The 23,422-nt window shown below is 51.4% G+C and overlaps 1 protein-coding gene across 4 annotated transcripts in view; it reads left to right on the top strand.

Annotated features, from left to right (window-relative positions):
• The window catches only part of AP1M1 (adaptor related protein complex 1 subunit mu 1), a 37,613-nt gene that overhangs the window by 13,017 nt on the left and 1,174 nt on the right, over nucleotides 1-23,422 (top strand). For 2 of the 4 annotated variants that reach the window (XM_003813557.5, XM_034944374.3), the window contains 5 exons: nucleotides 15,705-15,831; nucleotides 16,828-16,970; nucleotides 17,414-17,485; nucleotides 18,047-18,205; nucleotides 22,753-22,878. In XM_003813557.5, the coding sequence (XP_003813605.1) occupies nucleotides 15,705-15,831; nucleotides 16,828-16,970; nucleotides 17,414-17,485; nucleotides 18,047-18,205; nucleotides 22,753-22,878 (627 nt within the window). The remainder of the gene's footprint in view (nucleotides 1-15,704; nucleotides 15,832-16,827; nucleotides 16,971-17,413; nucleotides 17,486-18,046; nucleotides 18,206-22,752; nucleotides 22,879-23,422) is intronic. The other 2 variants (XM_063599987.1, XM_063599986.1) reach the window with 1 other exon arrangement.

Consider the following 23,422-nt stretch of genomic DNA (forward strand, 5'->3'; position numbering starts at 1 on the left):
CAGATGATCCACCCGCCTCCGCCTCCCAAAGTGCTGGGATTACAGGTGTGAGCTACCGCGCCTGGCTTATTGCATTTTCTTAATGGCTAATAATGTTGAGCATTGCTTTACGTGTTTCTTTGTCATCTGTATATCCTCTTTGGAGAAATGTCTCTGTGCATCTTTTTAGCATTTTTAAATTGGATTATTTTCATATAGTTGAGCCTTGACAATTCTTTGTGTGTTCCAGATAGAAGTCCTCTGTCAGATAGGTGATTTGCAACTATTTCCCCCCAGTCTGTAGCTTATCTTTTTATTCTCTTAGCAGTGTTTTTTTTTTTCGACAGAGTCTCACTTTGTAGCCCAGGCTGTAGTACAAGTGGCATGATCTTGGCTCAGTGCAACCTCCACCTCCCGGGTTCAAGTGCTTCTCCAGCCTCAGCCTCCCAAGTAGCTGGGATTACAGACGCATGCCACCATGCCCGGCTAATTTTTGTATTTTTAGTCGAGACAGGGTTTCACTATGTTGGTCAGGGTGGTATCGAACTCCTGACCTCAGGTGATCTGCCTTCCTCGGCCTCCCTAAGTGTTGGGATTACAGGCGTCAGCCACCATGCCCAGCCCCCAATACTATATTGAATAGGAGTGGTGAGAGAGGGCATCTTTGTCTTGTGCCAGTTTTCAGGGGGAATGCTTCCAGCTTTTGCCCATTCAGTATGATGTTGGCTATGGATTTGTCATAGATGGCTCTTATTATCTTAGGTATGTTCCTTCAAAACCTAGTTTGTTGGCTGGGCATGGTAGCTCACGCTCTACTAAAAATAGGAAAATTAGCCGGGCGTGGTGATGCGCGCCTGTAATCCCAGCTACTCGGGTGGCTGAGGTGGGAGGATCACTTGAGCCCCAGAGGTAGAGGTTGCAGTGAGTCCAGATTGTGCCACCGCACTCCAGCCTGGGCGACAGAGCAAGACCCTGTTTCAAAAAAAAACAAAAAACAAAACCAAAAAACCCCAGTTTGTTGAGAGTTTTTAACATGAAGAGATGTTGAATTTTATCAAAAGCCTTTTCTGCACCTATTGAGATGATCATGCAGTTTCTGTCTTTAGTTCTATTTATGTGATGAATCATGTTTATTGATTTGCATGTATTGAACCAACCTTGCATCCCAGGGATAAAAGCCTTCTTGATTGTGGTGGATTAGCTTTTTGATGTACTGCTGGATTCAGTTTACTAGTATTTTGTTGAGGATTTTTGCATCAGTGTTCATCAAGGATATTGGCCTGAAGTTTTCTTTTTTTGTTGTATCTCTGCCAGGTTTTGGTATCAGGATGATGCTGGCCTCATAGAATGAGTAGGGGAGGAGTCCCTCCTTCTCAGTTTTTTTGGAATCATTTCAGTAGGAATGGTACCAGCTCTTCTTTGTACATCTGATAGAATTCAGCTGTGAGTCCGTCTGGTCCAGGCTTTTTTTGGTTGTTAGGCTATTTATTACTGATTCAATTTTGGAGCTCATTATTGGTCTGTTCAGGGATTCAGTTTCTCCCTGGTTCCATCTTGGAAGGGTATATGTGTCCGGGAGATTATCCATTTCTTCTAGATTTTCTAGTTAGTGTGCATAGAAGTGTTAATAATAGTCTCTAAGGGTTATTTGTAGTTCTGTGGGGTCAATGGTAATACCCCCTTTGTCATTTCTAATTGTGTTTATTTGGGTTTTCTCTCTTTTCTTAATAGTCTAGCTAGCAGCCTATCTATCTTATTCATTCTTTTAAAACACCAGCTCCTGGCTTACTTGATGTTTTGAATGGTGTTTTTGTGTCTCCGTCTTCTAGAGTTCAGCTGTGACTTTGGTTATTTCTTGTCTTCTGCTAGCTTTGGAGTTGGAGGCTTTTGCTTCGTGAGTTCTTTTAGTTGTGATGTTAGGTTGTTAATTCGAGATCTTTCTAACTTTTTGATGTGGGCATGTAGTGCTGTAAATTTCTCTTAACGCTGCCTTAGCTGTGTCCCAGAGATTCTGGTCTGTTGTATCTTTGTTCTTATTTGTTTCAAATAATTTCTTGACTTCTGCCTTAATTTCATTATTTACCCAAAAGTAATTCGGGAGCAGGTTGTTTAATTTCCATGTAATTGTATGGGTTTGAGCGATTTTCTTAGTTTTGAATTCTATTTTTATTGATTTGTGGTCTGAGAGAGTGGCTGGTATGCTTTTGGTTCTTTTGCATCTGCTGAGGATTATTTTATGTCCAGTTGTGTGGTTGTTTTTAGAGTATGTACCATGTACAGATGAGATATATTCTCTCATTTTTGGGTGGAGAGTTCTGTAGATATCTATCAGGTCCAGTTGATCCAGTGCTGAGTTAAGGTCCTGGATATCTTTGTTAATTTTCTGCCCCAGTGATCTGTCTAATACTGTCAGTGGGGTGTTGAAATCTCCCACTGTTATTGTGTGGGAGTCTAAGTCTCTTCGTAGGTCTCAAGAACTTGCTTTATGAATCTGAGTGCTCCTGTTGGCTGCATATTTATTTAGGATAGTTAGATCTTGTTGAATTGAATACCTTACCATTATGCAATGCACTTCTTTGTCTTTTTTTGATCTTTGTTGGCTTAAAGTCTGTTTTGTCTGAAATTAAGATTGCAACTCTGCTTTTGTCTGTTTTCTATTTGCTTGGTAGATTTTTCTCCATTTCTTCATTTTGAGTCTGTGGGTGTTATTGCATCTGAGATGGGTCTTTTTTTTTTCTTTTGAGACAGAGTCTTGCTGTGTTGCCCAGGCTGGAGTGCAGTGGCGCAATCTCGGCTCACTGCAACCTCTGTCCCCCAGGTTCAAGCAATTCTCCTGCCTCAGCCTCCCGAATAGTTGGGATTACAGGCATGCGCCACCACGCCTGGCTGTTTTCTATTTTTAGTAGAGACGAGGTTTCACCATGTTTGCCAGGCTGGTCTCGAACTCCTGACCTCAAGTGATCCACTCGCCTCGGCCTCCCAAAGTGCTGGGATATTACAGGCATGAGCCACTGCACCCAGCCAAGAATGGTGTCTTAAAGGGAGCATATCATTTGGTCTTATTTCTTTATCCAGCTCTTGCCACTCTATGCCTTTTAATTGGGGCATTTAGCCCATTTACATTCAAGGTTAGTATTGATATGCATGTATTTGATCCTGTCATTGTGTTGTTAGCTGTTTATTATGCTGACTTGTTTGTGTGGTTGCTTTATGGTGTTACTGGTCTGTATACTTAAGTGTGTTTTTGTAGTGGCTAGTAATGGCCTTTTCTTTCCTTTTTTTTTTTTTTTTTTGAGACAAAGTCTCGCTGTGTAGCCCAGGCTGGAGTGCCATGGCGTGATCTCGGCTCACTGCAACCTCTGCCTCCCAGGTTCAAGTGATTCTCCTGCCTCAGCCTCCCGAGTAGCTGGGGCTACAGGCGCATGCCACCATGCCCAGCTAATTTTTTTTTTTGGTATTTTTAGTAGAGACAGAGTTTCACCATGTTAGCCAGGATGGTCTCGATCTCCTGACCTGACCTCGTGATCCACCTGCCTTGGCCTCCCAAAGTGCTGGGATTACAGGCGTGAGCCACTGCACCCGGCCTTTTTTTTTTTTTTTTTTGAGATGGAGTCTTGCCCTGTCACCCAGGCTGGAGTGCAGTGGCATGATCTCTGCTCACTGTAACCTCTGCCTCCCTGGCTCAAGCAATTCTCCTGCCTTAGCCTCCCGAGTAGCTGGGATTACAGGTACCCACCACCATGACCGGCTAATTTTTGTATTTTTAGTAGATACGGAGTTACACCATGTTGGCCAGACTGGTGTCGAACTCCACACCTCAGGTGATTCGCCTGCCTCAGCCTCCCAAAGTGCTGGGATTACAGACATGAGCCACCACACCCGGCCTTCTTTTCATATTTAGTACTTCTTTCAGGAGCTCTTATAAAGCAGCTCTGCTGGTAAACAAATTCCCTCAGCATTTGCTTGTCTGAAAGGATCTTTTTTATTCTTCTTTTTTTTTGAGACAGGGTCTCATTCTGTTGCTCAGGCTGGAGTGCAGTGGCATGATCATGGCTCACTGCAACCTCTACGTCCCTGGCACAAGCTATTCTCTGGCCTCAGCCTACCAATTAGCTGGGACTATAGGCAGGTACCACCACACCCGGCTAATGTATATGTTTTTGGTAGAGATGGGGTTTTGCCATGTTTCCCAGGCTAGTCTCAGACTCCTGGATTCAGGCACTCCACCCACCTCAGCCTCCTAAAGTGCTGGGATTACAGATTGAGCCACCACACCCAAGTTGAAAACGATCTCATTTCTCCTTTGCTTATGAAGCTTAGTTTGGCCAGATGTGAAATTCTGGATTGGAATTTCTTTAAAAATGTTTAATATATTGGCCAGGAGTGGTGGCTTACACCTGTAATCCCAGCACTTTGGGAGGCTGAGGCGGGGGCGGGGGGAGGGGGGAGGGGAGGGGATCACCTGAGGTCAGGAATTCAAGACCAGCCTGGCCAACATGGTGAAACCCGGTCTCTACTGAAAATACAAAAATTAGCAGCATGTGGTGGTGCACGCCTGTAGTCCCAGCTGCTTGGGAGGCTGAGGCAGGAGAATTGCTTGAACCTGGGAGGCGGAGGTTGCAGTGACCTGCTGAGATCCCACCACTGCACTCCAGCCTGGGCCACAGAATGAGACTCCATCTCAAAAAAAAAAAAAAAAAAAAAAAGAATGTTTAATATAGGCCTCCAATCTCTTCTGGCTTGTAGGGTTTCTGCTGAGAGGCCCACTGCTAGTCTGATGGGCTTCCCTTTGTAGGTGACCTGCTATGTCTGTCTAGCTTCTTTCATTTTGACCCTGGACAATCTGATGATTATGTGTTTTGGGGATGATCTTGTGAAGTATTTTGCAGGGGTTCTCTGCATTCCCTGATTTTGAATATTGGCCTCTCTAGCTAGACTGGGGAAGTTCTCATGGATAGTATCCTGAAATACGTTTTCCAAGTTGCTTCCATTTTCCCCATCTCTTTCAGGGACACCAATGAGTTGTAGATTTGCTCTCTTTTTTAATCCCATGTTTCCTGGAGGCTTTGTTCATTCCTTTTCATTATTTTTTCTCTATTCTTATCTGACTGTCTTATTTCAGAAAGCCAGTCTTCAAGCTCTGAGATTCTTTCCTCAGCTTGGTCTGTACTACTGTTAATACTTGTGATTACATTATTAAATTCTTATACTGTGTTTTTCAGCTGTATCAAGTCAGTTACATCATTTTCTATCCTGGCTATTTTGTCTGCCAGCTCATATATTGTTTTATTATGATTCTTAGCCTCCTTAGATTGGGTTTCAATGTTCCTAATCTCAATGATCTTTGTTCCTATCCATATTCTGAAGTCTATTTCTGTCATTTCAGCCATCTCAGCCTAGTTAAGAACTCTTGCTTTGGGAGGCCAAGGTGGGCGGATCACGAGGTCAGGAGATCGAGACCATCCTGGCGAACACGGTGAAACCCCATCTCTACTAAAAATACAAAAAATTAGTCGGGCGTGGTGGCAGGCGCCTGTAGTCCCAGCTACTCGGGAGGCTGAGGCAGGAGAATGGCGTGAACCCGGGAGGCGGAGCTTGCAGTGAGCCGAGATTGCGCCACTGCCCTCCAGCCTGGGCGATAGAGCGAGACTCCGTCTCAAAAAAAAAAAAAAAAGAACTCTTGCTGGAGAACTACTGCAATTTGGAGGAAAGAGGACACTCTTGTTATTTGAATTGTCAAGAGTCCTTGCGCTGGTTCTTTCTCATTTTTGTGGGCTGATATTCCTTTAGTCTTTGAAGTTGCTGTCCTTTGAATGGGTTTCTTTTTCCTTTATCCTATTTGATGACCCTGTGGGTTTGATTGTGTATAAGGTGGGTTCAGTTGGATGGCTTCATTATTGGAAGATTTTAGGGGACCAAGGCTCAGCTTAGGACTCCTGAACTGCATGCTCTAACTCTGGAGGACTGGTATCCAGCCCTGGCTTTGATCTCTGGCTCCTTCAGGTTAAGAACCTGCTCTGCTAGAGGGGCCAAGCTGCTCCCAGACAGCTGGTCACAACACTCCAATGGGTGGTGCCAGGCAAAGCACTTCATAGGGTAGTGGCAGCGGGATCTGTTCTTGTTTGCATGTGCCAGCGGCAGCACAGCGGGGTGCACGCTCATCGGCTGTGACAGAGTGCTAGTGGATGTCAGGGAGCCAGCCTCTGGAAGGGCATTTGTAGCAGTAGCAGTAGTGGCAGTATGGCTGGGGTGGGGGCAGGGGCCACGCTGGCAACTGTGCACCTGTTCATTGGTGCCGATGGTGGGGTTAGCATGGGGGCACTGGTGGGTGCAGGACTGTGTGTGCCCTTTGTGCATGTTCACACTGGCAGCAGTGGCTGCTCAGGGCTACAGGTAGGTCCCCTGTTTTCTCTGCCTAGTTTCCTGTGGGAGGCCCAGCATAGGTGGGGCACTGGGAGGGGTGAGGCTGGCGGGCTCTATGCTGCCAACACTCTGACAACAACGGTGGTGGGAGAGGAGAATGGGGGGCTGGGGTGCACTTACGCTGGCAACAGTGGCACAGCAGGGTGCACACACAGGCATGCTGTTGGGGAAGGGTGGGCTAGGTCCACCCACGCACACACCACCAGCAAAATGATATTGAGGGTGGCTGTGGGCAAGAACCTGCAGGCAAAACTGCACAGGGGAGGCTGCAGTGGGAGCAGGGCTCAGGTGGGCTAGTGTGTCCATGGGGCCGCTGTGCAGGAGTATTCCCCGTTCAGGTACAGTCTGCCAGTGCAGGAGCTCTGATGCTGCCCCCAAGAGGTACCTGGGGATTGCACTGCAAGCAGGCTTGGCCAGGCTGGGGCCCCAGGAGAGGCCAGCAGACTGAGGGTTGCTCAGGTCAGACCAGCCCCATCTGATGGGCAAGACTACCCTGGAGAGTTCAGGTCTGACAGTTCCCCTACGGCTAAAGTCTCCTATGAGAGCAAGTCAAGCCTAGGGGATGGGTGTCCTGGCTGTGCTCCACCACATATGCTTCTGCATCAACCCCCCTGTCCTGGCTTAGGCTGGAGTTCTGCCCCGCCTGAGGTAGGAGGCAGAACTCGACTTAGGAGGTGAGGCTTGGACACCAGACCAAATTGAGGACTAGCTAAAACAGGTCAGGGCAGAAGCGCCTCCCCATAAGACCCACCCCACAGTGTGCTATGTCAGTTTACCATTGCCATGGCAACACTTGGAAGTTACTACCCTTTTTCATGGCAATGACCCAACAACCTAGAGGCTACCACCCACATTCTAGAAATTTCTTTATAAACTGCCCCTTAATTTGCATATAATTAAAAGTCAGTATAAATGTGACTGCAGAGCTGCCTCTGAGCTGCCGCTCTGGGCGCACTGCCCATGGGGTAGCCCCGCTCCACAGGGAGCAGTGCCCCTGCTGCTGTGCACATGGCTGCTTTAGTAAAAGTTCTGTTTATCACCACCAGCTCGCCCTTGAGTTCTTTCCTGGCTGAAACCAAGAACCCTCCCGGGCTGTCTCAGTTTTGGGGCTCACCTGCCCTGCATCACTACCACTTCTTTAAGCAGCTTCCCCTGCCAATGCAGCTGGCCGTGGCAGTCGAGGGGTCCTTCCTGCTGGGATTCCAGAGGCCATGGCAAGAGTGGGTTGCCCCTTGCTAGTTCAATTCACCCCCTCCACAGGAGTCACTGGGAGCCAGGAACGATTCCTGGTGCACAGTAGCCCTGTGCAGGGTTGCCAGCCTCCTCCTCTGTCTTCCATCCAGCCTCTGTGTCTTCCCTCCGTTCACTCTCAGGGCCTTCCCACTGAAGATCTAGGAGTCTAGGAGCGCACCTGTCTGCACAGTGTCCCTGTCTCTTAGTGGGAGATGTTTCTCCTGGCTGCGTCTAGTTGGCCATCTTGGAGCAGGAGCAAAATCTAGGCAGTCTTTAAACAGCTTCAAATTAGGGTTCTCACAAACCCCTCTTTGGGTAGGCGAGGTATAGAGGGAAGGGACCCAGAGCTTCCTTGCCCTCTCTGGACACACCACCCTCCAGGAACCTCCACGTGTTCAGCTCTCTGGAAGCTCCTTTTATCTCTTTTGCTTTACGTCTTCCCTCACTGAGACTTCCAGCACAGTGTTGAATATGAGTGGTGAGAGCTGACATTCTTGCTTTGTTCCTGATCTTAGAGGGAGACCATTAAGTCTTTTGCCACCAACTAGGATGTTAGCTGTAGGTTTATTGTAGGTGTTCTTTTTCACCTTGAGGAAGTCCCCTTTTATTGCTAGTTTGCTAACAGTTTTTTTTTTTTAAATCATGCATGGGTGTTGTATTTTCTTCAGTTCTTTTTCTGCATCAACTGATGTAATCACATGAGTTTTCTTCTTTTGGTTGTTAATATGGTGTATTCCACTGACTGCTTTCTGATTATTGAGCCAGTGTTGCATTCCTGGAATAAAATCCCGTTGGTCATGGTGTATTATAGGTTGAGTATCCCTTATACAAATGCTTGGGAACAGAAGTGTTTTGGATTTCAGATTTCTTTGGATTTTGGAATATTTGCATATGCATCATGAGATATCTTAGGGCTGGGACCCAGGTCCAAACGTGAAATTCGTTTATGTTTTTTTTTGGTTTTTTTTTTTTTTGAGATGGAATTTCGCTCTTGTTGCCCAGGCTGGAGTGCAGTGGCACAATCTCAGCTCACTGCAACCTCTCCCTCCTGGGTTCAAGTGATTCTCCTGCCTCAGTCTCCCAAGTAGCTGGGATTACAGGCACCCGCCACCATGCCCAGCTAATTTTTGTATTTTTAGTAGAGACGGGGTTTCACCATGTTGGCCAGGCTGGTCTCGAACTCCTGACCTCAGGTGATCCACCTGCCTCAGCCTTCCAAAGTGCTGGGGGAATTCAGGCGTGAGCCACTGCACCCGGCTTCATTTATGTTTTATATACACCTTATGCACATAGCCTGAAGGTAATTTTACTTTTCCCTTGGAGATGCTGAATAAACTGCATTGTGCACCTGCATTTTGACTGCAACCTGTCACATGAAGTTGGGTATGGAATCTTCTACTTTTGACATCATGTCAGGGCTCAAAAAGTTTTGGATTTTGGAGCATTTTGGATTTGGGATTTTTGAATTAGGAATGCTTAACCTGTATTCTTTTTATGTATTGCTGGATTTCCTTTGCTGGTATTTTGTTGGAGATTTTTGGATCTACACTCATAAGAGTTACTGGTTTGTACTTTTCTCTTTTTTGTAATGTTTTTGTCTGGTTTTGGTATCAAGGTAATGGAGGAAGTGTTTTTTCCTCTTCTGTTTTCTGGAAGACATTTTATAGAATCCATGTTAATTCTTTAAACATTTGTTAGAATTCACCACTGAAACTATCTGAGCCTGGAGATTTATTTTACAAAATGCTTTTAACTATTAATTTTAAAAAAAAAGTGTTTTCTTGAGACAGGGCTTCGCTCTGTTGCCCAGGCTGGAGGGCAGTAGCGTGAACAGAGCTCACTACACTTTGACTCCAGTGATCATCTTGCTCAAGTGATCATCCTGCCTCAGCCTCCCAAGTAGCTGGGACTGCAGCCGTGTGCCACCATGCCTGGCTAGTTTTGGGGGGTTTTTGTTTTTTGTGTTTTTTTTGAGACAGAGTCTCGCTCTATCACCCAGGCTGGAGTGCAGTGGCGCGATTACAGCTCACCGCAACCTCTGCCTCCCAGGTTCAAGCGATTCTCCAGCCTCAGCCTCCCATGTAGTTGAGATTACAGGCATCTACCACCACGCCTGGGTAATTTTTGTATTTTTAGTAGAGACAGGATTTCACCTTGTTGGCTGGGCTGGTCACAAATTCCTGACCTCAAGTGATCCGCTCACCCCGGCCTCCCAGAATGCTGGGATTACAGGCATGAGCCTCTGCGCCCAGCCCTAAAAAGGTTTTTTTTTAAAGCCATTCTTGTAGAGGAGGTCACTGGCTACACATTCCCTTGGCTTTCCTTTAAGAATGTCTCTATATTTTACCTTTATCCCTGAAGGCTATTTTCACTGGATATGGACTTCTGAATTGACGGTTTTTGTTTAGCACTTTAATATGTTATACCACTTCCTTCTGGCATCCATCATTTCTGGTGAGAAATCCACAGTCCCCCAAATCTTTATTCCCCTGTAGGTGATGTGTTATTGTCCTCTGGCTGCTTTCCAGATTTTTCTTTGCCTTTAGTTTCAGCAGTTAGATGAGGTGTGCACATCTTTGTCTTTCTACTGTTTGGGATTTGTTCAGCTTCTTGGATCTGTAAGTTTATGTCTTTCATCAAATTGGGAAGTTATCAATCATTGTTTCCTAAAATATGGTTTTTTGTTTTGTTGTTTTGTTTTGTTTTTTGAGACAGAGTTTCATTCTTGTTGCCCAGTCTGGAGTGCAATGGCACAATCTCGGCTCACTGCAACCTCTGCCTCCCAGGTTCAAGCTGTTATAAGTAAAATGTTTATTCAGAAACAGAATGCTTGTTCCTCGGTACCACAAGGAAAAATCAGCATTCAAACAAAAAGTTTTCTCAGCAAGGCAAATTTACTTTCTGCAGAAAGGGTGCTCCTCGCAGATGGAACAATGGCGAGAGCACACCCGAACAAAGGAGGAAAGCCGTTTTTATCCCTTATGCAGCTTGTCCCTGCTGCTGTGTCCTATCTCCATTGGCTGGAGCCAGACCTCACAATCTAAGCTAAACCTGACTGGCTAATAACTTAAAACTTTCCTAAATAGGTAAAGTCAAGGGAGAACAAAGGAAAAAGAGGAAGTTGACTCATTCCCTTATATCTAACATCCCTTACATCTAAAAACAAATATCTTGGTTAAAGTACAAGGACATAGAATATACTCATTCCCTTATATCTAACATCTCTTACGTCAAAAACAAATATCTTGGTTAAAGTACAAGGACATAGAATGTACTCATTCCCTTATATCTAACATCCTTTATGTCTAAAACAAATATTTCGGTTAAAGTACAAGGACATAGAATGTACATTATTTCTAACACTTATGATTTATTCTTTAGTGAGAAGGGAAACTTTGAAGAGGAACTTTTTTACTTTCTACAAAGCAATTCTCCTGTCTCAGCCTCCCGAGTAGCTGGGATTACAGGCATTCGCCACCACACTTGGCTAATTTTGTATTTTTAGTAGAGACAGGGTTTCTCCATGTTAATCAGGCTGGTCTCAAGCTCCCAACCTCAGGTGATCCACCTGCCTCAGCCTCCCAAAGTGCTGGGATTACAGGCATGAGCCACCGCACCCAGCCCTCAGATATGTTTTTGTCATTTTACTCTTCCTTCAGGACTCCGGTGACATGAAAGACCTTTGGTTATTATATCATGTGTCCCTGAGGCTGCTTATTTTATTCTATCTTTTCTTCTCTCTGTTAGATTGGATAATTTACGTTGATCTGCCTTTAAGTTCACAGGTTCTTTGGCCCTTTCCTGTTTATCTCCATTCTGTTATTATTATTATTTTTTTTTTTTTTTTTTTTTGAGATAGGGTCCCACTCTGTCATCCAGGCTGGAGAGCCATGGAGCAAGCATGGCTCACTGTAGCCCCAACCTCCTGGGCTCAAGCGATCCTTCTGCTTCAGCCTCCTGAGTAGCTGGGACTACAGGTGTGCACCACCAAGGCTGGCTAATTTTAAAAAAATTTTTTGTAGAGATGAGGGTCTCGCTGTGTTGCCCTGGCTGAGCTAGAACTCCTGGGGCAAGTGATCTTCCCACCTCAGCCTCCCAGAGTGCTGGGATTACAGGCATGAGCCACTGTACCTGGCCTCCATTCTGCTATTAAGTCCATTGAGCAAGTTGTTTATTTCAGTTACTATATTTTTTTAAATTCTCCATTTGATTCTTCTCTTTTTTTGTTGTTTTTTTTTGTTTTGTTTTGTTTTTTGTTTTGTTTTTGTTTTTTTTTTTGAGACAGGGTCTTACTCTGTTGCCCAGGCTGGAGTATAGTGGTGCAGTTATAGCTCACTGCAGCCTCAACCTCCTGTGTTTAAGTGATCTTCCCATCTGAGTGTGCTGAGTAGCTGAGACCACAGGCACGCACCACCATGCCTGGCTAATTTTTTTTTATTTTTTATTTTGTAGAGACCAGGACTTGCTGTGTTGCCCAGGCTAGTCTCGAACTCCTGGTTGATTCTTCTTTATCATCTGTTTCTTTGCTGAGACTTTCTATTTTAACATTTGTTGCAAGCATTTGCAATTTTAAAAATAGCTGTTTAAAGTCTTCATCAGATAATCCCAACATCTGTGAAGTGTTGACAGTGGTTGATTGGGTTTTCCAGGCAAGTTGACATTTTCGTGGTTGTTTGTATGCTGAGTAATTTTGGATTGCATCCTGGACTTTTTGAGCATTATGTGGTGATACTGTAGGTCTTATTTAAGCTATATGGGAAATATTGATGTTTTTGTTTTAGCCAACAGCCAATCTTACTTTCAGGCCACAAGTTCCAATCCCCAACCTGTAGGCCATGAACATCACGTCAGTTTTTAAAGCCCCCGTGCCATTTCCTGGTCAGATCTCCTGGGCGTGCACTGCCCAGTGGTCAGTCTGGGACCCGAGTGGTTAGTTCAGTTCTCAAAATCTTTGGTAAGTCAAAGTATGGTATATGCACAGGAGTCACAGATGCTCGATTCTAGAGAGTTCTGGAGACATAAACCACTTCATGGGGTGACTTTCCTGAGCTTCTGGCTCTGTGCTGTCTACCCGGTACTTTTCTGATTCCTTGCGGTTTACTGTTGTACACGTCTGCCATTGGGCCCACTTCCCAGCCCACATGGAGAGAGGACAGAGAGAGAAAAGGACAACGGTTGCCTCACCCCCTCGGAACAGTAGCTGGCACCACAGGGCCTGGGGCATGAGGAACAGGGGAGATGGGGGGCTTCTGTGTTTTCCGGGAGAGTCAGGAGTTCCTCTTCTGGCCCCAGAGCCAGGCCTGGAGGCTCTGCTGAGCTCTCGTGTGCTCTGTGGTGCACACTTCTGCTTCCAGATTGCCGCTGCACTTTCTCATGGGGGGCAGTGGGGACACTGTGCATTCGTGGCTCTTCCCTGGTTCACCTGCTGCTGTCTTCAGTCTTCCGGCAGCTGCCAAGCCTCCTGCCCAGGTTTCAGAGCTGTAGTCAGTGGCAGGGGAAGGGGCGCCAGCCGACCTGCCTCACCAGCCGCTTGCTTTCTTTTGTGTTCACGCTGGCCTCATCCCTGCGGTGTGGGTGGACTGTATGGGCTCAGCCAATCCAGTCATGCAGGTCACTCGGGTCCCGTTTCTGACGGCCACTGGCAGTGCAGCATTGAGCACGCTTGCTCAGCCCCAGACGTGTGCACTTGGGTGTCTCCGTGACCTGGGCCAGGATTTCTGGAGGGCTGAGGCTGCAGACATGGAATTGCCAAGGAGAGTGCTGCCCAGAAAGACTGTCCCGCGCACTCCGTGCAGACCTCTTCGCTTTCTTACTTTCTGGGACGGGACAGTGGCCTCGCTAACCACATTCCCCTCTCCCCTGGGGACCCTTGTCTGATTGTTTATTGAGCCAAAAACAGGGTCCATCTGGGTGCTGTGGGGTGCAAAGGCAAGTCCCAGGGGGCAGCTTAGAGAGAGTCGAGCAGGAAAGCGCTAGGGCTGCGGGGGTCCCCGCCACAGTGCGCTGCTGCATGTGGCTCCGCCCGGAAGGATCCCACTCCTCCAAACAGGTCAGCACAAGGGCAGCTGTCAGAATGCCACCTTCCTAAGTGGCTTGCAGAGCTGGTGGCTGGGTCAACATTTGCCTCCAGATGCGATCATCTGAGTGCAGCCTGGTACTTACACAGCCGGGCCCTGAGCAAGCATCCCTTCAGCACCCGCCCTGGGAAGGGCACCGGCTCTGCATGGCTGGTCACACCTCAGCTGAGAAGGTTCTGATTGCTGCCCGCAGGGCCGAAATCAGCCTCGTGGGCTGGGCAGCTTTTCAGCTCCACTCCCTGGGCCTGCTCTCGCGGCATTCACGACCTCACGTGTTCAGTTACAGCTGGCTGCCAGGGCCAGTCCCAACTCCCTGAGGGGGAGGCAGCACCCAAGGGGAATTAGGGGCCGTCTCAGTGGAGTGGAGGGCCCTCCGAGAAAGAGGCAGGCGAAATCCCAATGCTCAGGCTCCCGGAGCCCCGGCCAGTGAGGGTCCCGAGCTCCTGAGCCTCCGCATGCCCACTGAGCACCTCCTGCCACACACGCTGTTTCTGGTGCTGGACACGGCAGCGCGCAGCCCCACGTGGCTTCCCCCAGCAGGGAGAGAGAGAGAGAGAGACAAGCAGGCAGACGCAGGGAAGCTGTTGTGCACCATGGGATCAGGGAGCCGCTTGCGAGATGAGGACAGGACAGCACGAGGAGGTGAGGCTGGGGAAGGTGACAGAACTGGAGCCCTTGGGGCCATGTCCGGTTCCCTGCCCCTCCCAGGGCTGTCATTTGCTTGGCACCTCAGTTTTCGCGATTCCCTCAGAGGCGGCAAGCTGGTGAAGGGCTTTTGTTTGTCTACCCAGTGCTTTTTGGACATCATGCATAAGACTGCACAGACTCTCCTGCCACTCTGCAGATAGGAAATGCAGGCCCTGCACATGTTAGCCTGGCTGGAGCCAGCATCTGGGCCCAGGTATCCAAGTTGGTGGCCTTTGGCCCACTTGCTGGTGTGGGCATGGTCTCGTGCAGCATGGCAGTGTGCAGTGGTGGCCAGGGCTGCAGCCCCAGTGATTCTTCTGCCTGTCACTCTGTGCCGTCAGCACGGGGCCTCTGATCTGTGCCTGTTTCCTCACCTCTAAAATGGATGCAAGAAGAGATGCTCCAGCATCTTGGCTCACGCAGGACAGGCTAGGGGGTGCAGGACCATCGCCCCGATGTGGATTTTCAATTGCACTTTCAGATGCATCTTGGCATGCGCAGTGGGTTACAGCCCCTCAGGTCATCTCCCCACAGTCCCTGCCCCAGAGGTTGTCGAGGCGTGTGTGGAGCAATGGCTGGCACAGTGGAAATGCTGTCAGTGTTAGCCACTGTGACTGGATTTAAGTTGATTATTTTGGATCAAGTGTTATCACACTTCAGGGTGGCCCTGGGAAGCAAGAAGGGGTCAGGACTCAGGAAGCACCATCTCTCATAAGCCCTGGGGGGTGAGGGGCCAGTGGCCTCCCTGGGAGGCCAAGAGGAGAAACAGCTTTCAAGAAAAGCAAGTCTGGCCTGGTTCAAGAGACCCCAGCCCAGCCCATTGGCTGAGCAGGGACCACAGGGTCCTGGCCCAGGTCCAGCCGAGCTCATGGACTCTCAAGGCTGACTCAGAATGGGGACCAGCTGCCGGGCTGGCCCGAGCATTCAGGGGGCTCCTAGGAGGGAGGGACTGGTACCTGATAGAGAACCCTCAGAGGGGGCTCAAGGCACGCATCATCAGGCCCCAGTGTGGCCTGAGGCCTAGAGGGCAGGACCCACAGTGTCCACCTCATGTCCACAGGGCCTCGGCATGAAGGCTGGAGGGGTGAGCCTGGGGACCCTCAGCCAGGCGTGGGTTGGTGTGGGTTAGGGGTAGACCTTAGCCACAGCTGGGACTCTCCCAGCTCAGGGGATGCCCAGGAGAGGGATGGGCTTGGAGGTGAGAAGGGCGTTGAGAGTGGGGTGGCCAGAGGGTCACATGATGTGGTAGGAGGCAGTGGCTGGTGAGTTGGGGACCTCCCCTCACGCCCACACCACCACCCCCAGGTCAGCGCCAATGGCAACGTCCTGCGCAGCGAGATCGTGGGCTCCATCAAGATGCGAGTCTTCCTCTCGGGCATGCCTGAGCTGCGCCTGGGCCTCAACGACAAGGTCCTCTTTGACAACACGGGCCGTGAGTACCCTTGCCAAGGGCCCTGCCCATGAGGATGGCTTCACCAGGCACACACATTACAGCCCAGGGCAGGGTTGGGCCAGGCGGAGGAACGAGCTGGTTTCAAGCACTTGGTTGAGCAGCACTTCACACTGCTTGAGACAGCTGTGTAGAGTATTCATCTATCCCTGGACATAGAAGGTGCAGGGGAGTGAAGATCCTCCAGTCCAGCTGGGAGGCCCCCGTCACCCGGCCTCACACGCCAGGTCCTGCACCCTGCCCTGCTCTGCCTGGGGCACTGGGGCTTAGGCTGAGGCCTTGCTCTCTCCCTCCCAGGCCATGTTTCTCCCCTCACCTTGGGCCCTAGGTGTGGGCCGTGTGAAGGCCACGCATGGTGATTCTCGTTCCCGCCGCCTGGCCTCTAACACTTCCCTTAGCAGGGCGGGGGCAGAGGGGCCCAGGGCCTGGTTTTGTGAACTGTGCCTCCCACTCAGCTGTCACAGGCCACTGGAAGAGGGTGCAGTGGCTGGGCATGCCCCCATTCCTAGCCCGGTGAGGGCTTCTCGGGCATCAGTCTATCAGGGCAGCTCCCCGCCTGGGGCTGGGCAGGGCCTCACCCACATAGCCCTCAGTGAGGTGGCAAACCAAGGTAGGACCCAGGACCCTGTGGATGCCAGGGCCTGAGCCCTTGGGGAGCCCCGAGCCATCCCCCAGCCAAGTCCACTGATCATTCAGTGAACGTGTCCTGAGCAGGTCCCCTGGCTGGGCCCTGGGATGGCCGCTGGAGACTCAGCATGAACCAGACCCACCAGCCCTGCCCCTGGGGACCCCAGGGGTGTGAGGAGTGATGGGGCAGTTGTCTTGGGACCCAGCCCCCTTGGTGTTTGTGGCCCAGGCTGCTCTCAGTGCGTGGACTGGGGGCCCTGCTCTGCCGGGGTGGGTTGCAGGTGGTAGGAGTACTGCTGAGATAGTGACCCGGAGGGCCCAGGTCTGTCCTACCCTCACCCCTGACCCCAGGCGGCAAAAGCAAATCCGTGGAGCTGGAGGATGTGAAGTTTCACCAGTGTGTGCGGCTATCACGCTTCGAGAATGACCGCACCATCTCCTTCATCCCGCCCGACGGCGAGTTCGAGCTCATGTCCTACCGTCTCAACACCCACGTGAGTGCGCCACCCTGGGGCTGGGCTGTCGGCGGACTTCTCCCCTTCACCTCCAGGAGGTGAAGCCCAGGCAGGCGCCAGGGCCAGCCCCACCCCACGCTCCATGAGCTGCCTGGCTCTGCAGAGATGGAGTCTGAGGACTTGGGACTCCGAGCTTTCTGAGGGGCACAGACCCCTTTGGCCACCACCACCCCTTTCCCAGGCAGCCCCCAGAGCAGGCCCTGGTCATGTTTTCTGCATTTGCCCCAAGGCCTCCCTGGTAGCTCCCGGCTACCTCGGCCTGTCTGCCCTGGCCCTCCCTGACACTGGCTGTACGCTCCCTGCAGGGCTCTGGGCCCACACCTGGGCAGGTGGTCCCTTGCCCTGGGCCTTGGTTTCCCCTCTGAAATGGGCCTTTGTCAAACAAGGCCAGGTGTGAGCACCCTCTTTGCCCTCCTCGGCAGGTCAAGCCTTTGATATGGATCGAGTCGGTGATCGAGAAGCACTCCCACAGCCGCATCGAGTACATGATCAAGGTGCGTGGGCCGAGGCCACCCACTGAGGGCCTTCTGGCGTCTCTGGCCCGTCCCAGGAGCCTAACCGAGGGCTGGGGGTGCCGTAGGGCTGCCATCCGTGCACCCTCACTGTGGCCTCAGATGCAGGAGTGGCCTGACACTGAGGGGACACCGCCTGGGGCCTGCTCCTAGATAGTGCCACTTGTGGGGAGGGGCCTGTAGCCAGGCATCCAGGACACTCCCAGAGGTGTTGCCCCCAGGTGGAGCACCTCTGCCCCTCAGCGACCCTGTCCAGCGCAGCCTGGCCCTGGGACACAGACATTGTCCTAGGAGGGCAGGGCAGAGGGAGGGATGAGGAGCCTTGGAAGCTGAGCAGACAGGAGGACGAAGATGAAACTCCTGAAATTAGGTCTTGGGAGAGTCTCGAGGGCAGGAGAGGGGGTGGGTAGTGCCTGGAGAAGTGGGGCCAGGGGCGGGGCTAGGGAGGATCCCCCGGGCCAGGCTGAGGGGCATGTGTCCTGGAGAGGCTGGCCAGCTCACCTTGGCCTCCATAACCCTGGGCCGCATTGGCCTGGCCTGCAGGCCAAAAGCCAGTTCAAGCGGCGGTCAACAGCCAACAACGTGGAGATCCACATTCCCGTGCCCAATGATGCCGACTCACCCAAGTTCAAGACGACGGTGGGGAGCGTTAAGTGGGTCCCTGAGAACAGCGAGATCGTGTGGTCCATCAAGTCCTTCCCGGTGAGCACTCTGTCCAGACATCCACGTGCCCCCCGCGCCTGTCTCTGCAAGGCAGCCTGGGTGCCTCAGGACCCCCTGCACCTCAAGATGGGGTGACAGTGGCCACTGTGTCTTCCACACCTGGGGCTTCTGAAAGGGTGGACGGAGAGCTGAGGACTGGAGTGGAGGCAGAGGCTGACTCGGCCCCTGGGCCCCTTTCTGCCTTCCTCTTGTTTGTGAACCAGCCTCTGTCTTCACCTCAGGGCAGTGCCCTCTCCCTCCCTCTCTGTGATGTCCCTGAGTACTGATGTGAGATGGGGCTCTTGTCCATGCAGGCCCTAAAGGAGCCCCGTCCACACTGGCAGGTCTAGGGCCCTTTCTGTGCAGGCTCAGCCTTGCCTGCCATCGAGGGGAACGGCTGCCTGTAGGCCGGAGCAGCACAGCCTCCAGAGCTCCGCACCAGCCGCCCATGTCCTGGGCCAGCTCTGCACCGGCGTGGCTTCCCCGACAACATGTTAAGGATTCTGAGGAGCTGAGTCTGGGCTTGCCGGGTGTATGCAGTGCACAGAGAGGCTAGGCCCAGGCATGGCTCTGGAGCTGAGCCGGGTGGCACTGACCTGCTCCACCAGGGGGGCTCAGGGCAGGCGCTGCTTTCCATGTTCTCCCCTCTCTCTCCGTCTGCATCCCAGGGGGACTTGGGGACAGCCCCAGCTGAGTTAAGCTGGAAATGCTGCAATTCAAGTGCCTTGAATTTCATGATGGTACTTTCCCTCCCAGCCTCAGTCTAATCACATGACATAAAATACAGAAAGTAGAGGAAGGAGAGAGAAAAGCCAGTTACCCCACCACGTGATACTCCCGTCAGCCTTTCCGCGTGTCTCCTCACCTTTCTTTCTGTGTATTTTGCTTTTCCTCATTATGTGCAAGTAGAGCCAGCTCAGTGCCTGCCCTTCCACGTGGCGCTGCGGCAGAGCGTTTTCCTTCTGGTATTGACTGTCTTCTTGGTGGTCAGCTTTGGGAGCTGTGGATATTCCATGGAGGGGTGGTGACCATCCCGGATAGTTGGATTAGCTCCTCTTTTCCTGCAATTCCACTGTTGAAAATAGTATTTATCATTTAAAACACACTGGGAGAATACTTCATCAAATAAACAGCATGGTGAGCTGTAGACGGGGGAGGAAGGGACAGGGCTAAGGGCCGAGACACAGGCCGGCGTGGACTGTGCTTGTGTAGATTTTACTTCGAAGCCATGCACAGGCACACCTCATTTTATTGTGCTTCCCAGATACTGCATTTTTATTTTTGTTTTAGTTTTTAAACAAATGGAAGGTTTGTGGCAACCCTGCACTGAGCAAGTCTGTTGGTGTCATTATTCCAACAGCATGTGGTCTCTGTGTTGTCACTTTTTAGCAATAAAGTATGTTTTAACTAAGGTATGTACATTCTCCTAGACATAATACTGTTGCACATTCAGACTACAGTATACGGTAACCTTTTTTTTTTTTTTTGAGACAGAGTCTCGCTCTGTCGCCTAGGCTGGAGTGCAGTGGCACAATCTCGGCTCACTGCAACCTCCGCCTCCCAGGTTCAAGTGATTCTCCTGCCTCAGCGTCCTGAGCAGCTGGGATTACAGGCATGCGTCACCACGCCTGGCTAATTTTTGTATTTTTAATAGAGATGGGGTTTCACGATGTTGGCCAAGCTGGTCACGAGCTCCTGACCTTGTGATCCGCCTGACTCAGCGTCCCAAAGTGCTGAGATTACAGGTGTGGGCCACCGTGCCTGGCTGGTAAACGTAACTTTTACATGCACTGGGAAACCAAAAAATGTGTGTGACTTGCCTAACTGTGCTATGTGCTTTATGGCAGTGGTCTGGAACCAAACCTGCACTGTGTGAAGGTACACCTGTGAGTGCTTTCCATGCACAGAAAACAAAATTAAATCACAATGGAAAAAAGGTAATTCCTAAAAACCAAAAGCAAAATTAATTCATCAGCGTATCAAGTTGATGACAACCACAGAGACACATCACTTCAAATAACACACCCTAAGGACAAAAGGAACTGCAAAAAATAAATTTTAAGAAATACAGAGAGGGCCGGGCGCCGTGGCTCACGCCTGTAATCCCAGCACTTTGGGAGGCCGAGGCGGACGGATCACAAGGTCAGGAGATCAAGACCATCCTGGCTAACAGGTGAAACCCCGTCTCTACTAAAAATACAAAAAATTAGCCGGGTGTGGTGGTGGGTGCCTGTAGTCCCAGCTACTCGGGAGGCTGAGGCGGGAGAATGGTGTGAACTCGGGGGGCAGAGCTTGCAGTAAGCCGAGATTGCACCACTGCACTCCAGCCTGGGCAACAGAGCAAGACTCTGTCTCAAAAAAAAAAAAAAACACAGAGAGAGAGATTAGAAATACAGATTAGATAGATAGATAGATATCCTTCCCCCTTTCTTAGATTGCTCCATACTAAAAGTTTTTTTTTTTTAGGTTAGTTTTTTCTGTTTCTGAGATGAAGTCTCACTCTGTTGCCCAGGCTGGAGTGCAGAGGCACGATCTCGGCTTACTGCAGAGGCATGATCTCGGCTTACTGCAACTCCACCTCCCGGGTTCAAGCGATTCTCCTGCCTCAGCCTCCCAAGTAGCTAAGATTACAGGCACATGCCACCACACCCAGCTAATTTGTGTATTTTTAGTAGAAACAGGGTTTCGCTATGTTGCTCAGGCTGGTCTCAGGTGATCTGCCTGCTTCGGCCTCCCAAAGCACTGGGATGACAGGCGTGAGCCACCACGCCTGGCCTATTGTGAATAATGCTGCTGTGAACGAGTGCACAAATACCTCTTCAAGACCCAGCTTCCATTTGTTTTGGGTGTATCCCCAGAAGTGGAATTGCTGGATCATATGGTGATTCTATTTTCAACTTTTTGTGGAAGTGCCATAGTGTAGGCTATTTGCTTTTAAACCTAGAGTGTTTCTCAGTCCTGTCCCTACTGCTGTCTGTTACCAGGTGAGGGAATTTGATATGTGCCCATGGGTGGCCATGGCACATGACACTGTCCACCTGGATGGAGATCTGGGCCGGGCCTCGCGTCCAGGCCTTTTCCTGGCTCTCTCTGCATCTCCTATAGCACCTGCTTCACAGAAGTTGCTGCCATGTTACTTCATGCATGGGTACCTGTGACTATTGTGTTGTCCCTGTGGCTTATGGGACGGCAGCCTCTAGGATTGTGGCCTGTCCTCCTGTGCACCTTTCTCCCTTGTGATGATGGCAGCCCTGTCCTCTTTTGTCTGCCTTTGGCAGCACGCCTGTCAATGCCTGTTCTTCCTACCCGGGGAGCCCTCACTGTGCCTTTGTGGCGTTGAGTGGGTTTTGGTGTGTGAGCCGGCGCCAGCCTACAGCTCTCATCGAGAGCAGAATTAAACCCACTCGGCTCAACGTGACAACACAGGCTGGGTGTGCAGGCCTCCATCGCCCCTGGCGTCTGCTTCCCTGCATTTTCTTTGTTTGTGTTTTCCATTTGGTCTTTGCTAAGGTTCAGATTTGGGGTCTGGCTGAGTGTTTGGGGCACAGGCTAGTCACCGAGCGGATTTGTTCCCTCGCTGCCTGCTTTACCAGTTGCTGATGTCGCATCTTCCCCCCGTCATCCCCCTGGAGTCTGTACTCAGCACGTCACCAAGTCAGGCAGAGTCCTCACTCTCACACTGCCCTGGTGGCAGTAGGCAGAGATGAACCACTCGGCCCTGCCCCAGGTGCACGGGGGACAGCCCCTGCTGTGAGGCAGAAACAGCCCTAGGCGGCAGTAGCTCCCACGGAACCTCGGCCTGAGCCCTGGGGAGCAGAGACGTGGGGTCCCAGGCGCGGCCAGAGCTGAGGTCGTGCCCCCGACTGCTCAGGGCGAGACCAGGCACTGGGGGTGACCAGGATGCAACCTGTTGCTCCTCAAGGCAGGGAGAGGGTGAAGGTCACAGCCAGGACTCGGGTTCCAGTCAGAGCCACAGCCGCCCCCTGCTCACCCTCAGGAGCAGGACCCAGGGCTGAATCGTCACTCAGTGCACGCTCCTTGGTTTCTTCCTTTTGTCGCCTCTCCCTGGTCATGGTTCTCACCTGGACACTCTCTTTTCTTTCACATGCTGTTCTGAGACTGGGCGTGTGGCCCCTGTCCCCAGCAGCTCTCCCCTGCCACGGTCATTACACACTCTTCCTTCCCATGGCCGGTCTGTCTGGTTCACCAGCCTTGGAGGAAAGTGCATTAGGGGAGCTGGGCGGGGGGTGCTGGGCCACTGCAGACCACACTGGCAGGGGCTTGGTGACTGGGGCTGGCAGCTTGGTGAGCTCAGCTCTGGGCGCCTGGGTGTCCTCATGGGGCAGCTGGGCACCCCAGAGCAGGGGCTGTCCTTACCAGCCTGGGGCAGCACAGGGCCGAGCTTTGGCTCCCCAGCACAGGGGCTCATGCTCCCCTCCCTGGACTGGGGTGAGTGGTCAGTCTCTGCCCATCGCCACTAGGGCCAGAGCTGTTGGCTAAGCTGGGGCAGGGCCTAGGCCTGAGCGCCTCCCTCGTCTGCTCCCCAGGGCGGCAAGGAGTACCTGATGCGGGCCCACTTCGGCCTGCCTAGTGTGGAGGCCGAAGACAAGGAGGGCAAGCCCCCGATCAGTGTCAAGTTCGAGATCCCTTACTTCACTACCTCCGGCATCCAGGTACGTAAGGCCCAGGCGGCCGGGGCCCAGAACAGGGACAGAGGCCGCAGGTGACAGACATCAATGCAGCCAGCTTGGGAAAGGGTGTCAGCTGGAATCAGGACCCTGCTGTGCTGTGGGCCTCTGCCTCCCCACAGACAGGGAGAGGCCAGGCTGCCTCTGCTCAGCCCTGACCCCTGAGCTCAAAGCTCACTCATTCTGCCCCAAACTAGCATTTGAGGCTCTGCCGTCCACTCATGCCCCATGGGACCTCTTTTCCCTGGCACCCCCTCAAAAGCCCACAGAGGGAGGAGAGGCTCCCAGAGATCCAGGGGCCTTCTGGCCGGGCCCCCCAAGCAGGCTGCTGAGGCCGTGTCTGCAAGCCACATCCTGGCTGCTCACCGCTTCCAGAGGCGGCTCTGCCCTCCCACACATTTGCATGGTCCAGACAAATCCCTTTCACCCCCCTGAGGCCTGTGCTTATCCTCTCGTCATGGCCTCCCCTGCCAGCCCCAGGCTGCCCCAGCAGGAAAGATTAAGGGGGGACCAACAGGGCGGGAGCCTG

The sequence above is a fragment of the Pan paniscus genome, chromosome 20 (assembly GCF_029289425.2).
Source record: "Pan paniscus chromosome 20, NHGRI_mPanPan1-v2.0_pri, whole genome shotgun sequence".
Taxonomy (NCBI): domain Eukaryota; kingdom Metazoa; phylum Chordata; class Mammalia; order Primates; family Hominidae; genus Pan; species Pan paniscus.